The 17,184-nt window shown below is 42.6% G+C and overlaps 1 protein-coding gene across 1 annotated transcript; it reads left to right on the forward strand.

The window, feature by feature from the left end:
• The first annotated feature begins 8,393 nt into the window (after positions 1-8,393).
• LOC124138186 lies at positions 8,394-16,710 on the forward strand. Its single transcript, XM_046504721.2, has 2 exons — positions 8,394-8,731; positions 15,755-16,710. The coding sequence occupies exon 2, from the start codon at positions 15,764-15,766 to the stop codon at positions 16,205-16,207; it is 444 nt and encodes a 147-aa protein (XP_046360677.1). The 5' UTR covers positions 8,394-8,731; positions 15,755-15,763; the 3' UTR covers positions 16,208-16,710.
• Positions 16,711-17,184: the final 474 nt, after the last annotated feature.

Genomic DNA, 17,184 nt, shown 5'->3' on the forward strand with positions numbered 1-17,184 from the left:
GCCTGTTACGACAAACATATAGTCGCCTTTTACGGCTGAAGATGTAGCTCGAATATTGCTGAGTGCGGCGTTAAACATCAAATAATTTTTTTATTTGAAGTTTACACGATATACGGCTTCTCCATTGGACGAGAGGTCGGTCACATGACCCCGAAATTGACGTTCATAAGTGTATGAACGACACAATTTGACGTTCATACGTTTTTCACGAGACCGTGTTCTTGAAATGACGTAAACACTGACGGACTACTGAGGTAGTTCTTTACAGACCTTTCTCATCTAATCAGGATATGATTTGAACACATGTGCTGCGTAAGATGTTTCTGGAGAGCAAGTTGTGCATCCATACGCTCATGTCACCTCTCTTTTTGAGGAACTATTTTACTCCGCGATATAGCTGGTTGTTGTATGGCTGTCAGTGTAAACATGAAGTCACACCTACTAAATAAAATCTTTTGAGGTAAGAAATTGTGATAAAAAATTTATAAGAATTGACCTTCACTTTGTCGCAAGCTCCGACGTTCATACAGTTTGGCCCTCACTCTATGAAGGTTCATACTCCAATGAACTCACACAAAGTGAAGGTCAATTCTTAAACAAACAATGATCAGTTGATAAAATTAATTACCCCTATCACATTAACTGACGGCATGTAATGATTACTTTCATCACGAAATAATGACCGTTTCCTGCAAATGTGCACCTTGTATGAGGTGAGGTGAGGTGAAATGGGGTTTAACGTCGCGTCCAAGATTATTGCACTTATATAGCGACGTGCATGCACGTGTATGTGTGTGTGTGTGTGTGTGTGTGTGTGGCTGCTTGTACTAGTCCGGACTGATGCCGATTTATAGTGCTAGCACACTGAGATACCATGCCGCAGTTTAACATGAATACCCCACTCAGACACAGTATACTGACTCCGAGCCGACCAGCCCTTGTTTTAGCCCCTTAATGCCGAGCGCCAGACAGGGTAACAACAAGAACCATCTTTTAACGTCTTTTGGTATGACGCGGCTGGGGATCGAACCCCGGACCTACCGCTCCCCGGGCGGACGCTCTACCATTAGACCACGGAGGCGGTCTCCCCTTGTATGACTAGAATCAGGGACTTCCTCAGGTTATTAAGTTGCCATTGTGCCATCATTTAACAGTATAGATGCTGTGTCAACGGCTGGCGAGAAATGAATATACACCCGGCGGTCTAATATAGGAGGGGAGGGTCGGGTAGCCTAGTGGTTAAAGCGTTCGCTCGTCACGCCGATGACCCGGGTTCGATTCTCGACATGGGTTCAATGTGTGAAGCCTATTTCTGGTGTCCCCCGCCGTGATAATGCTAGAATATTGCTAAAAGCGGCTTAAAACCATACTCACTCACTGGTATATATAAAAGTTGGGTGCTGCCCAATACGCACACTTTGAGTCCGTGTTTATGGCTTGTCGTGATATACAGCTCACTCACTCACCCAGTGGTAGCATTTATACCTTTGCGTTCATAATTTATCAAGAATTCCCCTTATAGACTAATAGAGGAGGAGTGAGTGCGTGTCAGCGTATAATGTGAGAGGAAAGCCTGAAGTGATGCAATTCTCAGACGTTTACCACTTTGGCGAAACCAATGAGCACGGCATGGTGCTGACAAACCTAGAAACGATCATGGCGAACCGGAATTCGAATCCGCGTTCACAGTTTTCTGCCCAAGGGACGCAACTCTGTACAACGAATTGCGGCGACTTAGACGACAGGACCCCAGTACCCGTCTTATAGAGGAAATACGGTACATTCGATCTTTTTTTGCAGTGGGGTAATCTGCACTGAAAGCGCAGGACAATCACAAGGGAGCGAATATCTGCTACAGGTATATCACCAGTAGCAGCCATACTACAGAGACAGATGGATGGTTCTACACGCTGGTTTCCATGAATTTCATGAATACATTAAAACGTAAATAATACATAAGGGACGTTGTTCTTTCCTCAGTCATAAACATGTCACGTGTTGCCTCTTCACTGTAAGAAAACCAACTTTGTTTTCATTTTTTTCCGAAGTTTAATGTATCGTTTGGGAATATCTTATTATATAGTTTGTTTGTTTGTTTGTTTGTTTGTTGTTTAACGCCGCGGTCTGTAAATAACCGAGTCTGGACCAACTAATCCTGTGATTGATATCATGATCAACGATCCACGCAATTGGGATACGATGACATGCATCAACCAAGTCGGCGAGTCGTAAAAGGCGACTAACGGGATCGGGTGGTCAGGTTCGCTGACGATGTTGATGCATGTCATCGTATCCCATTTGCTTGGATCGATGCTCATGATGTCAACCACTGGATTGTCTGGTCCAGACTCGATTATTGTCAGACCGCCGTTATAACTGGAAAATTGCTGAGTGCGGCGTTAAACAACAAACAAAAAAACATTACGCAGTCGATTACGGCTTCTGTATTTCGATATGAGTCTGTCACTTTGTAGACAAAACAAATGTTTCGTTGGAAAATAGATACAGGATACGCTCAAACAAAATTCTATTTGATATATAAATATTGTCACTTGTTGCTTTTCCAATTGGAACCCAAAGGTTAACTCAGTAATCGGTTCGCGAAGAACTATATTGTGAAATCAGAAAATGAGTGAGTGAGTTGGGTTTAACGTTGCTTTTAACAGTATTCCAGTTATAACACGGCGTGTCAGCTTAATGTGGGAGGAAAGCCCGAACTGATGCAGGTATCTGACGTTGACCACTTTGGTGAAACCCACAAGCACGGGTATGGTGCTGACAAACCTAGAAATATAATCGGGGCGAACCGGGATTCGAACCCACAATCAAAGGGTTCTGGCGTACCAAAGGGACTCAATTCTGCACAGCGAATCGCGGCGCCTTAGACGACTGGGCCACCCGTGCCCCCCAGAAAATGACTACACAAGATCAAATCAAAATTAACAAATTATATTGAAACACACAATATTTGGTTTACAGTCACGAAGGGTAATGGAATTGGTCAAATAAGTGGCAGCAATAAGTAACATGCCCAACAACAAATGTGGGGCGGTCGGGTAGCCTAGTGGTTAAAGCGTTCGCGCGTCACGCCGAAGATCCGGGTACTAATTCCGACATGGATACAATGTGTGAAGCCCATTTCCGGTGTCCCTCGCCGTGATATTGCTGGAATATTGCTAAACCTCAATCACTACAACATAATTATGTCAGTGCACTCAATGTCCAGAATGTTTCATTGTCTCTCTTCCTGAATCCTGAATCCTGAATATTGATGGAAGCTTGCAGGAATTCGGCGTTTTCAGACATGCAACCCATCCGCACTCGGCAAGTAGATGAGACGCAAGTCAGGCCGTAAAAGGCCTCAAATCGCTGTCATGTCGCTCTTGAAGCCAGTCTTCTAGAAACTGCCCTGCCCCATCCCGAAACCTTTCAAACCATCAAGCCTGTCATGTTTGGCAACAACATCCAGGAACGGTAACTCTTATTTACTCGCTGCCGATGTTTGCCTCTAAAATCTGGCCACAACAGCACTCGACATATTTCCTGCGCTTCAGTCATTATCTGCCACTAACAATTATCACAAATTAACTTGCACAATCTCTACTGCTACAAACAACTCTCCCACTTCAAGAGAAAACAGTTTGAACGCAGTGAACACGTCTTTTAAACTTACAACTTCAAGGAGATAGTGTACCTGTCATACTCTATTTAAAGAAGAAAGTGAAACCCAGTGCCTGTATGAATACCTGTATTAAATGGCATTTCCGGTTAAAAGAGAGACTCACTGTATACATGTGAACAGCCACCCCGTATGCAGATAACTATGGACAATTCTTAACCCGTAACACTGACTACAATTTTCTAGCCGACTCTGATTGTAAAAATAGCACATGCTTTAAAGTAATTAAATGAAATTAAAATCACTTGGTCACTTACAAACACAACTAGTTGTGAAATGTTTATCGCTTTAAACCAAGTCTACATTAGAAATAGCCTCTACTTGAATTTACTCACCGATTGTGAGGCGCAGCTAAACTTATTGTGAAAACATCACATGCTTTAAAGTTTTATTTACCTTCACTCAAATTAACTCTATGTCAAACTGAGTCTGGCGGACATGTCAAGAAATTGGACGACAGATATACTATATATTTGATATTTATTTTAGTAAGCAGGAAATAAATAGTAATTTTATAGATATTTCATATATATCTCCCCTTTCTGCTGGCAGCCGACATCACCAGAATGTTTCTGTGGATAACGGACCGTGTCCCTGCCCAAGAAAAAACTTATATACGACAACATAACATAATAAAGCATGTAAATAAAGCATATATACCACTACATAAATTGTTCTTTTCGTTATTAAAAATAGAGATGTCGTTTTCGCCCGACAATTAGTAGCCGCTTTCGTCAAATCAGGTGCCGTTTTCGCCCGAGAAATCGGTGACCTTTTGCTGAGGTGCCGTTTTTGCCTGCACCCACACTGATCACTGGAATTGTTGTTTGAGGGTTTGGTCAAATATTCGCTGAAGCTTTGTTAATCCAGTTTCTTTTTGACAAAAACCTTGCATTTGACATTTCATTATCTGAAATGTCAAACATCTAAAGCAGAAGACAAAATAACGGGATTGCAATGGCGTTTACTGTTATCACAAGAACTGTGATGCAGCATTAATCAGATTGAAAACAACCCCAACAGAGACATTAAATAGGCCGGGAGAAGCTGCAGAGAATTTCAACGTTTTTTAGTGGTTTTATAACACTGAAGTTTAAAATGCATACAGCGTTTGGTTATTCTCGTCACACGCAGTTCTTTAAAGTCATGTGGCCTGACAAAGGAGCTATTGTCTCTGTCAAGTCATTGGAAGATATATAAACAAATTGTTTGACCGAGCTTCAGTAGAATATTCCGTGTACCGAGAATAGAAAGTTGAGAATGAAAACAGTTATTTTTCCAAATTTGGAATTGAGGAAGAGAAGGTATTATTCCAGAAAAGCCGGTATTCATTGGCAGTGAATAGGCCAAAAGATTTCCGCGATCAAATCCCAAGTTACAACGTTTTTCAGCCAATCAGATCGGAGTACACGCTACATTCCTATTAATTTAACATGTTTATTTTAACACGTGTGTCAAACAGTTCTAACGAAACTCATAAAAGAATTCATGTACCCCGCTTTCGCTCGGGAAATACAAGATTTCTGACACTTGTTTCATAAAACCAGTGTGACACAAATGCTTGTTTAATAACCTTTATTTAATATATAATTCAGTGTGAAAGACTGAGTTTTCCGAAGTTGAGAAAAGCGATATATATATTCATTGTAGTGAACATAACACTTTTATATTTGACGGAACTATTGTCATACCAGAGTTACCTCTCCTCAAATTGTCTCCCTTTATCGTAAGTGTGCCGTACACAAACTGTTGACTTCCTTTTTACTTGAGTTCCACACTGGCATGGCAAAATAATGACGGCTGGTCATTTATGGAGTTAATATCGCTTCATGTCGTTTGTTATTCTCTTGAAAATGTTTCGTTATAAACTGTACATTTCGTCAATCGAGACTGTTCGTTTGCAAAGCGCCATTTTTGTTACTTGACCAGCGTGTATTCTTTCGCTTCGAACAGCAATCTCGTAGTTTTCAAGAATATATTTTGTTGAAGTTGATTTTGAATTTAATCATATATATATGTATGATATAGAAGTTTCGTTACCCTAAATAATTTTTGTTACATTTGTTTATATTTTATGAGAGTTTGCAAACGCGAAACTACTTTTTAGTCGCAAATACAAGGGGTAGTGAACCGTCTCTGTGTGTGAGTAAGGAGAATTTGGGTTTCAATGTTTTGTAATGAAATAATTAAATTTTATGGTAGACAACTGCACAAAGAGTATATCAAAAATATCACGTTACTCTCATAGAGTGACGGGTGAAAATATCTCCTTTCTACCCCCGTCACTCGATGAGAGAAACGTGAAATTTCACGAGACATATGAAATACCCTCCATAATTTAGCATCAATGATTGGCATATCACACTGTAACAATATCTAGCATGAGACATTAATTACAAAACCTAAAATCATACTAGACTTTTAAGAGGTCATTTATAATTTTATTTTAAATACTTATTTTTATTTTTTAAAATCCCCGTCACCATGGTTACCTGGGGGAGGCCCGTCTGCTGCACGTGACAATGTCCCACCGTCCACGCGGAGCTGTGTGCCTGGATTCACACCGCCTGGCCCTGATTGTATAACTTTATTTCTCCGGTTGTCGATCACGTGACTGAAGGCTATCATTGTTCGCATCAAATCGCATCATGTTGAAACCTTTCAACCGTTGTAACACTGTAATGGTGGCGAGACCAGGGTGCGGCTCAGTGAACAGCCCTCCCGCAATGCTCAATGCTATTTCCAGGCTTACTCTCACTGCCTGTATTGTACATGTACAATTTATAGAATATTTAATAGACATAAAGCAAATGGAGGCCAGTTAAATCGTATGTGTAAAGCCCATTCTAATGTTCCTGTTGTAACTGACTGACTCACTCACTCACTGCCGTCATATAGCTGGAATATTGCTGAGTGCGGCGTTTAACAGCAGATTCACTCATTCACCGCAGTCATATAGCTGGAATATTGCTGGGTGCGGCGTAAAACAACAAACAGACTCACTCATTCACTCACTCACTCACCGCCGTCATATAGCTGGAATATTGCTGGGTGCGGCGTTAAATAATAGACTCACTCACCCACTCACCGCAATCATATAGCTGGAATATTGCCTTGTGCGGCGTTAAACAACAAACAGACTCACACACTCACTGACCGCAGTCATATAGCTGGAATATTGCTGAGTGCGGCGTTAAACAACAGACTCACTCATTCACCGCAGTCATATAGCTGGAATATTGCTGAGTGCGGCGCGTTAAACAACAAATAGACTCACTCACTCACTGACCGCAGTCATATAGCTGGAATATTGCTGAGTGCGGCGTTAAACAACAGACTCACTCACTTACCGTAGTCATATAGCTGGAATATTGCTGAGTGCGGCGTTAAACAACAGACTCACTCACTCACCGCAGTCATATAGCTGGAATATTGCTGAGTGCGGCGTTAAACAACATACTCACTCACTCACTCATTCACTGACCGCAGTCATATAGCTGGAATATTGCTGAGTGCGGCGTTTAACAACATACTCACTCACTCACCGCAGTCATATAGCTGGAATATTGCTGAGTGCGACGTTAAACAACAGACTCACTCACTCACCGCAGTCATATAGCTGGAATATTGCTGAGTGCGGCGTTACACAACATACTCACTCACTCACTCACTCACTGACCGCAGTCATATAGCTGGAATATTGCTGAGTGCGGCGTTAAACAGCAGACTCACTCACTCACCGTAGTCATATAGCTGGAATATTGCCGAGTGCAGCGTTAAACAACAAACAGACTCACTCACTCACTCACCGCAGTCATATAGCTGGAATATTGCTGAGTGCGGCGTTAAACAACAGACTCACTCACTCACCGTAGTCATATAGCTGGCATATTGCCGAGTGCGGCGTTAAACAACAGACTCACTCACTCACTCAGTGAAATGGTTATTGGATGGTGATGTATTTGATACGGATATCCTAGGCGATATTACATGCAACATATCAAGGAGTAACTCACAACAGGCGACTGTTGTCAGCCCGGTAACGTTAGTCATGTTTGGCCCTTTCCAATTTCCCAAACGTATACTTTCTTTTACCCGGCAGTTTATTATAACAAATACCGTATTTCCTCGATTAAGAATCCCTGGCGTTTCTTTCTTTCAGACACTCTTTACCAAAGGCGTTAAATCGTAAATGGGGAAAATTTCGTGCATAAAAAACTACCCGGCGTTTATTCGAGGTCCGGCGTTTAATCGAGACCCCGGCTTTTCTCAGACTGTTCCCTCTCTCACCCACGGATCCGTGAAGGTCCGGGTTAGAATGGATCTTCAGCAACCCATGCTTGTCGTAAGAGGCGGACCCGTGAAGGTCCGGGTTAGAATGGATCTTCAGCAACCCATGCTTGTCGTGAGATGCGACTGACGGGATCGGGTGTTCATACTCGGTCGCTGACTTGGTTGATGCATGTCATCATATCCCAATCGCGTAGATCGATGCTCATGGTGTCAATCACTGGACTGTCTGGTCCAGATTCGATTATTTTCAGACCGCCGTCATATAGCTGGAATATTGCCGAGTGCGGCGTTAAACAACAAACAAACAAACATTGGGGGACTGTGAGCAAGTGTAGATCACGGAACAGTCAAGTTCCCACAGTTCCAGGTCAGTGAGCCACGGGTGAATAGAGGTGACGTTCCACGTGATCGATCAGCGTTAAGTGTCTACTGCACCACGGGTTGTTTAGTGTGAACCCCGCCTGATGCATGACACCTCTACATGTAACACACAGGACCACAGCCAATGTAACAGAAACACAAGCACTGACAACAGGATCACAGACGCATTAACGATAGGATCACAGACGCACTAAAACAGGATCACAGACGCACTAAAACAGGATCACAGACGCACTAACAACAGGATCACAGACGCACTAAAACAGGATCACAGACGCACTAAAACAGGATCACAGACGCACTAAAACAGGAACAAAGACGCACTAAAAAAACAGGAACATAGATGCACTACCAACAGGAACACTGACGCGCAAAATCGTGAGTTGTGCAGAATTTTGTTGTTAAACAATGTCTGCGTCCGATAGTATGTATTTATGCGTACTGGCCTGATCATCTGCTGTTATGTCCAATGCATAATCACCTGTCATGTCAGCTGTCCATTGGGGCGAGTTAAAATTTACAGTTCAGCGTCCAAACATGAATTAAATTTCCATATTGATGCGTTTTATGAATATAATTTACATGTCTCCAGAACTTATGAGTGTGACAAGCATGGTGACAGTTTAATGGTGATAGTTTATGGAGATCTGATGATGTTTGGTGTGTGTGGTGGGATCGATTAATGCTTGCCGAAGTTTTGTCGTCTGCATATGTTGACAGTGAACTTTTTACTTACCTGTCCTGGTGCTATGAATGTGCGTGTGTGTGTGTGTGTGTGTGTGTGTGTGTGTGAGGGCGTGCGTGAGCGCGTGTGTGTGTTGTGTGTGTCTGCGTCTGTGTGTATGTGTGTCTCTCTGTGTGTATGTGTGTCTGTATGTGTGTGTATGTGTTTCTGTGAGTAGTGTGTGTTTGTATATGTTATGTATACTGTTTGTCAGTGTGTGCATGTATGTGTGTGTGTGTTGTGTGTGTGTCTGCGTCTGTGTGTATGTGTGTGTGTCTGTATGTGTATGTGCATGTGTGTGTATGTTTGTGTATGTGTGTGTCTCTGTGAGTATGTGTGTGTTTGTATATGTAATGTATGTATACTGTTTTTTTCAGTGTGTGCATGTATGTGTGTCTGTGTGGTGTGTCTGTGTGGTGTGTGTGTGTGTTTGTATATGTTAGCTATCTGTACACTGTATATGTGTGTGTGGTGTGTGTGTGTTTGTGCATGTGTGTGTATGTTTGTGTATGTGTGTGTCTCTGTGAGTATGTGTGTTTGTATATGTTATGTATGTATACTGTTTGTCAGTGTGTGCATGTATGTGTGTCTGTGTGTGGTGTGTGTGTGTGTGTGTGTGTGTGTGTTTGTATATGTTAGATATCTGTACACTGTATATGTGTGTGTGTGTGTGTGTTTGCCATGTGTGTGCATGTGTGTGTATGTTTGTGTATGTGTGTATCTCTGTGAGTACCTGTATGTGTATATGTTAAATATACATGTATATGTATACTGTATACACATGTAATAGCGGTGTGGCACGTGATGTGGTGTGGAAAATATACAGAAAGCAGCATAGATGATGATAGCAACACCCGACCCCGTGCAACACAGGATACTCACACACACGCACGCGCAAACCGCACGCACAAACACACACGCACACCCACACGCAAGCAGGCACAAGAACCATCAACTTGACAGCCAATTCCCATCGTTGCACAAACCCTGTCTCCGTCACACACACACCCCACCCCACCCCAACCACCCCTCCCGTTTGTTACACGCGCGTACACTGTACATATCTGTACCGTTGGGGCGACACAGCATACTGCAACCAAGAGTGTTTACAGATGGCCTTGAAGCCAATACAGAACAGCTCGCTCTCACTGCCTGGTGCATTGTTATGTGTGCAAAGAAAGGGTGACTCACGGCAGAAGATTATGCTGGTCTAAGATGAGCATGACTTATGACGTACAATGGTCAATGAAAACGCATATGAATCATAAATATATGTTGCTATGGCAACCTTTAGGATTTCATCTTGGATCTTTTTATACCCACGGTGAAAACTAAATATAACACCAGGAATTGTTAAGATTTAATTACGTACCACTCCCGGCATTGAATGCGAAGGTACTTGCTTGGCTTCAGAGTAAACAACACTCACATGTTCCTGTGAACACCTGACATGAGCGACGCGGGCAGTGTTGTTTGGTGTGTGTGTGTGTGTGGGGGGGGGGGGGGGGGGGGGGGGGGGAATCTGCTTTCAGGCTTTTAGTTGGGCCTTCACTGCTGCCGCCAAACGACAGTGCCCGTAATTATATGACCATGTCATACGTCAGGCTAGGTACATTAGGGTTGTGCCAGATGGTTTAAATCAACAACCTTGACCTTGAATTACAGCTGCAGTGAATGAGTGGATCGATGTTTTCTCATCAAATCAGCAACTGTACAGCAAATAATTAATTAAAATATCAGTTTTAGAAAATGATATCTAAGTGAATAATCAACAATAAAATTAGGATACTGACTGAATAACAGTTTGGCTCTGACAAGAACAATAGGAAACTAATAGTAACAGTTGGGCTCTGACAAGAACAATAGAAAACTAATAGAAACAGTTGGGCTCTGACAAGAACAATAGGAAACTAATAGTAACAGTTGGGCTCTGACAAGAACAATAGGAAACTAATAGAAACAGTTGGGCTCTGACAAGAACAATAGGAAACTAATAGTAACAGTTGGGCTCTGACAAGAACAATAGGAAACTAATAGTAACAGTTGGACTCAGACAAGAACAATAGGAAACTAATAGAAACAGTTGGGCTCTGACAAGAACAATAGGAAACTAATAGTAACAGTTGGGCTCTGACAAGAACAATAGGAAACTAATAGTAACAGTTGGACTCAGACAAGAACAATACTAAACTAATAGAAACAGTTGGGCTCTGACAAGAACAATAGGAAACTAATAGTAACAGTTGGGCTCTGACAAGAACAATAGGAAACTAATAGTAACAGTTGGGCTCTGACAAGAACAATAGGAAACTAATAGAAACAGTTGGGCTCTGACAAGAACAATACTAAACTAATTGTAACAGATCGGCTCTGACAAGAACAATACTAAACTAATTGTAACAGTTCGGCTCTGACAAGAACAACAGGAAACTGACAGTAACAGTTGGCTTCTGACAAGAACAGTAAGCAACTAACTGTAACAAAAGAATGACAGCGTGCTCTGTATGGTTCTAACCCGATGTATTTAATCATATCAAGAGAGTCACGTGGGTAAGGCGCTAATCTAGGATTCGAACCCACAAGCAGCTCCAGGAACTCAGCCCACTGGGCCCCTAGTGTACCCGGAGCATCATGTTGACAGCACCCGGATAGTAAAACCAGCCGGTGATACATTATAACACAGGGGATTCGAAAGATAGAGGCGACATAGCGTGCTCTGTTACAGGACGTCATGTGACTGCTTCACCCATATCTCTTCTAGGATACATATCAGGGTATCAGTGCCTATATATGAGTTATGGCTGCTACATTGTGATTGTCACAGCATGCGGAGTTAGACGCGACGGACTAAGCAGTGGAGGTTATTAATGTGGCTTCCTCTCGTTTCAAACAGCGATGTTGTGATACAGTTCTTGCTGTATTGTACGTCGTTATATCGAGGGATGTGTTGATACAGTTACTGCTGTAGTGTACGTCGTTATATCGGGGGATTTTTTTTATACAGTTCTTGTTGTATTGTACGTTGTTATATCGAAGAATGTTTTGATACAGTTCTTGCTGTATTATACGTCGTTATATCGAGGGATGTTTTGATACAGTTCTTGCTGTATTATACGTCGTTATATCGAGGGATGTTTTGATACAGTTACTACTGTATTGTACGTCGTTATATCGAGGGATTTTTTGATACAGTTACTACTGTATTGTGCGTCGTTATGTCGAGGGATTTTTTATACAGTTCTTGCTGTATTGTACGTCGTTATATCGAGGGATGTTTTGATACAGTTACTACTGTATTGTACGTCGTTATATCGAGGGAGTTTTTGATACAGTTCTTGCTGTATTGTACGACGTTATATCGAGGGATGTTTTGATACAGTTACTACTGTATTGTACGTCGTTATATCGAGGGATGTTTTGATACAGTTACTGCTGTATTGTACGTCGTTATATCGAGGGATGTTTTGATACAGTTACTACTGTATTGTATGTCGTTATATCGAGGGATGTTTTGATACAGTTCTTGCTGTATTATACGTTGTTATATCGAAGAATGTTTTGATACAGTTCTTGCTGTATTATACGTCGTTATATCGAGGGATGTTTTGATACAGTTACTACTGTATTGTACGTCGTTATATCGAGGGATTTTTTGATACAGTTACTACTGTATTGTGCGTCGTTATGTCGAGGGATTTTTTATACAGTTCTTGCTGTATTGTACGTCGTTATATCGAGGGATGTTTTGATACAGTTACTACTGTATTGTACGTCGTTATATCGAGGGAGTTTTTGATACAGTTCTTGCTGTATTGTACGACGTTATATCGAGGGATGTTTTGATACAGTTACTACTGTATTGTACGTCGTTATATCGAGGGATGTTTTGATACAGTTACTGCTGTATTGTACGTCGTTATATCGAGGGATGTTTTGATACAGTTACTACTGTATTGTATGTCGTTATATCGAGGGATGTTTTGATACAGTTCTTGCTGTATTGTACGTCGTTATATCGAGGGATGTTTTAATACAGTTCTTGCTGTATTTTGTAAGTCCTCGAATCACGACTGCGTGAGAAGATCATCCAATCAACATCGGTTTTGTCTGCCCTAGACGGGGCGGTGGGTAAACCTACTGGTCACTCCAAAGGCCCGGGTTCGATTCCCCACATGGGTACAATGTGTGAAGCCCATTACCGATAGTCACTGATATAATATAATCGCCAATGATATCCATATCAAAGTTATTACAACCATTTCTTTTATTTTCAGCCACCACCAACCATGGGTGTATACTTTCGCGGTAGTTTAGCTACCAGGATAAGTTGAGATGTGACCTGACAATTAACCCCTTATGACTATGTATGAGGTCCGCCCACTGGCGCGTACCATTGTGAAAACAGGGGAAGAGGGTGGTCCGCGACAAGTCGTACGGTGGATGTATGCCTGTCCTGTCTCGGCTGACAACGAGTTCATTAAAAATGTAGTCGCGAATTTAGGAGCACATAATAGCTCGTGCTGATGTGATGTACCCAATTACTTGCATAGATAACAACAGTTGAGATGTACTGTGACAATGAAGGGAATATATTTGCTGTAAATATGAAAAACATTTTTTTACCCCAGGGAGCAATAATGAATACTGTCATGTCATTCACCAAATGAGTGTGAAGCTTGATACCTTGACGTAGTGATAGTTGACTCAATGGCTTTCTCCTTAATTAATCCCATGTGATAGCACCGCGTTGAAAAGCAACGTGTAATATGTTCTAATTCCCGTGCACTGTGTGTGTTTGTTTGTTTGTTGTTTAACGCCGCACTCAGCAATATTCCAGCTATATGACGGCGGTCTGTAAATAATCGAGTCTGGACCAGACATTCCAATAATTGGCATCATGAGCATCGATCCACGCAATTGGGATACGATGACATGCATCAACCAAGTTAGCGAGCCTGACCACCCGATCTCGTTAGTCGCCTTTTTCGACAAGCATAGTCGCCTTTTACGGTAAATATGGGTTGTTGAAGACCAATTCTACCCCGGATCTTCAGAATTGGTGTGTCCGTGTCTTAACAGCCACGCGTGAAAGTTCCAATCACAGAACTATTGTGTTACTTTGTTTATCGCATCTCTATTCCACATATCAGCTGCAGTGGAAAATAAAAGCCATCGTGAGTCTCCGTGATACACATAAGTTCAAAGTTTACCCTAGCTATCACGTTTATTTGCAATGCAACACAGTCACATATGTTAGCGTACCATGGCCGAGCTTCTGTTATGCATGACATTTCCGCTGGTTATACGTGTTTTGCTTCGAAACCGATGAAACTCGAGCATGACATGCATATTGCTATATTGTGATCTACGTGGTTTAAATTGGTTCACTCTCACACACACACACACACACACACACACACACACACACACACACACACACACACACACACACACACACACACACACGCACGCACAAACACACATACGCACACACACACATAAATATCTCTATTTTGATGGCCTGTTTCTTATTTATGCTCATGAGTGAGTGAGTGAGTTGGGTTTAACGACGCTTTTAACAGTATTCCAGTTATATCGCGGCGTGTCAGCCAGCACGGGTATGGTGCTGACAAACATAGAAACATAATCGGGCCGAACCGGGATTCGAACCCACAATCATAGGTTTCATGCGTGCCCAAGGGAGGCAACTCTGCACAGCGAATCGCGGCGCCTTAGACGACTGGGCCACCCGTGCTCCCTTATGTTTATGAGATTCCATTCATAATTTCGTGAGGAAAACGCTCTGTTTGTTTGTTTGTTGTTTAACGCCGCACTCGTTGGTCGGTTTTGTGTCTTTGCAGGAATTACTTTATTTTTATATCATTTTATGTCCTGTTAACATCAATTCAAGCTGAACATCGCTCTCAAACAATGACCACCTTCTCTGAAAATTGCGTCTTGTTTGTCGGTTCTTGTTTTCGTTGGTTTGTGACTTAAGGTTATCGAATGAACATTGCCTTTGTAAATGGACCAAACATGGGATTGACAAATGAAAGTGAATCGTATATCTTGAAGGTAACGGAAAAGTACGTACGATGATGAATGACTAGAGAGTGAGTGCGCGAGAATGGTTTTACGCCGCTTTTAGCAATACTCCAGCAATATCACGGCGGGGGACACCAGCAAAAGGCTTCACACTTTATTCCCATGTTGGGAATCGAACATGGGTCTTCTGCCTGCGAGACGAGCGAATGCTTTAACCACTAGGCTACTAATGACTGAGGAAGCGGGACCTCTCACAATGGTGAGACGAGGTGAGGTGAAGTGGGGTTTACCGTCGCGTTCAAGATGTGTGCGTGCTTGCTTGTTTGTACTAGTATGGTCTAAAGCCGGTTCTATATTGCTAGTCCACTGAGATACTTTGCCGCAGTTTAACATGAATACCCCATTCAGACACAGTACACTGACTCCAAGCCGAGAAGTCATGTTTTATCACCTTATTGCGAGCGCCAGGCAGGGAAACAAAAAGTACCATCTTTTAACATGTTTTAGTATGACTAGGCCGGAGATCGAACCACCGTCATTCCGTTCTCCGGGTAGAGACTCCATCCACTAGACCACAGAGGCGGTCACCTCGCAATGATAGTTTATTGTTCTACTAATGGTTTCTTTTTCAGATAATCATCATGTGCGCAAAACTCCATGTTTGGAAAGGCAAAGAACATGATGGCGAGATAGCAGGTCATGGGGGGCTTGAACTCTCAGGCGGGACCTACATCAGCTGGCGACGGAACATGTTTCCAGACGACAATGAAAGCCAGCCAATAAATCCGACGACGTTGGAGGACGACTGCAACTTTGAAGGGCGAGCAGCCGACAAAACCTTCCCGGTGCACGCGTCCGAGATTGACGAGTACATTATCCTGAGGTGGTGGCGGGAGTGGCAGACGAGACGAGAGTGGAAGAAGCAAGGGGAGATAACTCCATGTTTCACTGTCCTTGAGGCCATCATGGCCGGTCGGGGATGGAGCAGAAGTGAGAAGGGGGTCAGAATGGACCCCGGGGAGCTCGTGGATCAGGTTGCGAGGTTAGGGGTCATCACCAGGAACGAAGGATGCGTCATTCAGTGATGTTCTTTTCCGGACATGGAATCTGTTACGTCGGATAATCGAGACTGGTTGTTCTCTGGCATTGACGTTTTATATTTAGGCACAGAGCCGGACCCATGAAGATCCGGGGTAGAATAGGTCTTCAGCAACCCATGCTTGCCGTGAAGATCCGGGGTAGAATAGGTCTTCAGCAACCCATGCTTGCTGTAAAAGGCGACAATGCTTGTCGTAAGAGGCGACTAACGGGATCGGGTGGTCAGACTCGCTGACTTGGTTGATGCATGTCTTTAAGCTGCCACCATTTGTTTGGATATTTTTCAAGTGATCGTTTTCGCGAACACATGGTTTCATCACTGATTTTCAGTGATCCATGCATATAATATTCATCGTTATTTTGCCTTTAATGCCCAATGGAATCTGTTTCGTCGGATAATCGAGACTGGTTGTTCTCTGGCATTGACATTTTTTTTATTTAGGCACAGGGCCGGACCCATGAAGATCCGGGGTAGAATAGGTCTTCAGCAACCCATGCTTGCCGTAAAAGGTGACTATGCTTGTCGTAAGAGGCGACTAACGGGATCGGGTGGTCAGGCTCGCTGACTTGGCTGATGCATGTCATCGATCCCAATTGTGTGGATTGATGCTCATGATGTCAATCACTTGATTGTCTGGTCCAGACTCGATTATTTACAGACTGCCGTCATGTAGCTGGAATATTGCTGAGTGCGGCGTTAAACAAAATATTAATAATAATAAGATTCTGTTCTAGAATCCCCACATGCCACACTGGGTAAAGGATTTTGTGACCAAGTGAATAAAGTGATTGTATATTCTTCTTCGGTGTTTTTGCTCTTGCCATAAGTTTTCTGTCTGCATATGTCAGATAGCTGAACAATGAAGAACAAAGCGTGGTTTATATAAAGAAATAAACGATGAGTGGGAGTTGTTTATCGCACAATAAAACACTCCTGGGAGGTTACACCACGAGATGTAGACTA

The sequence above is a fragment of the Haliotis rufescens genome, unplaced genomic scaffold (assembly GCF_023055435.1).
Source record: "Haliotis rufescens isolate VD_foot unplaced genomic scaffold, xgHalRufe1.0.p SCAF_6, whole genome shotgun sequence".
Classification (NCBI taxonomy): Eukaryota; Metazoa; Mollusca; class Gastropoda; order Lepetellida; family Haliotidae; genus Haliotis; species Haliotis rufescens.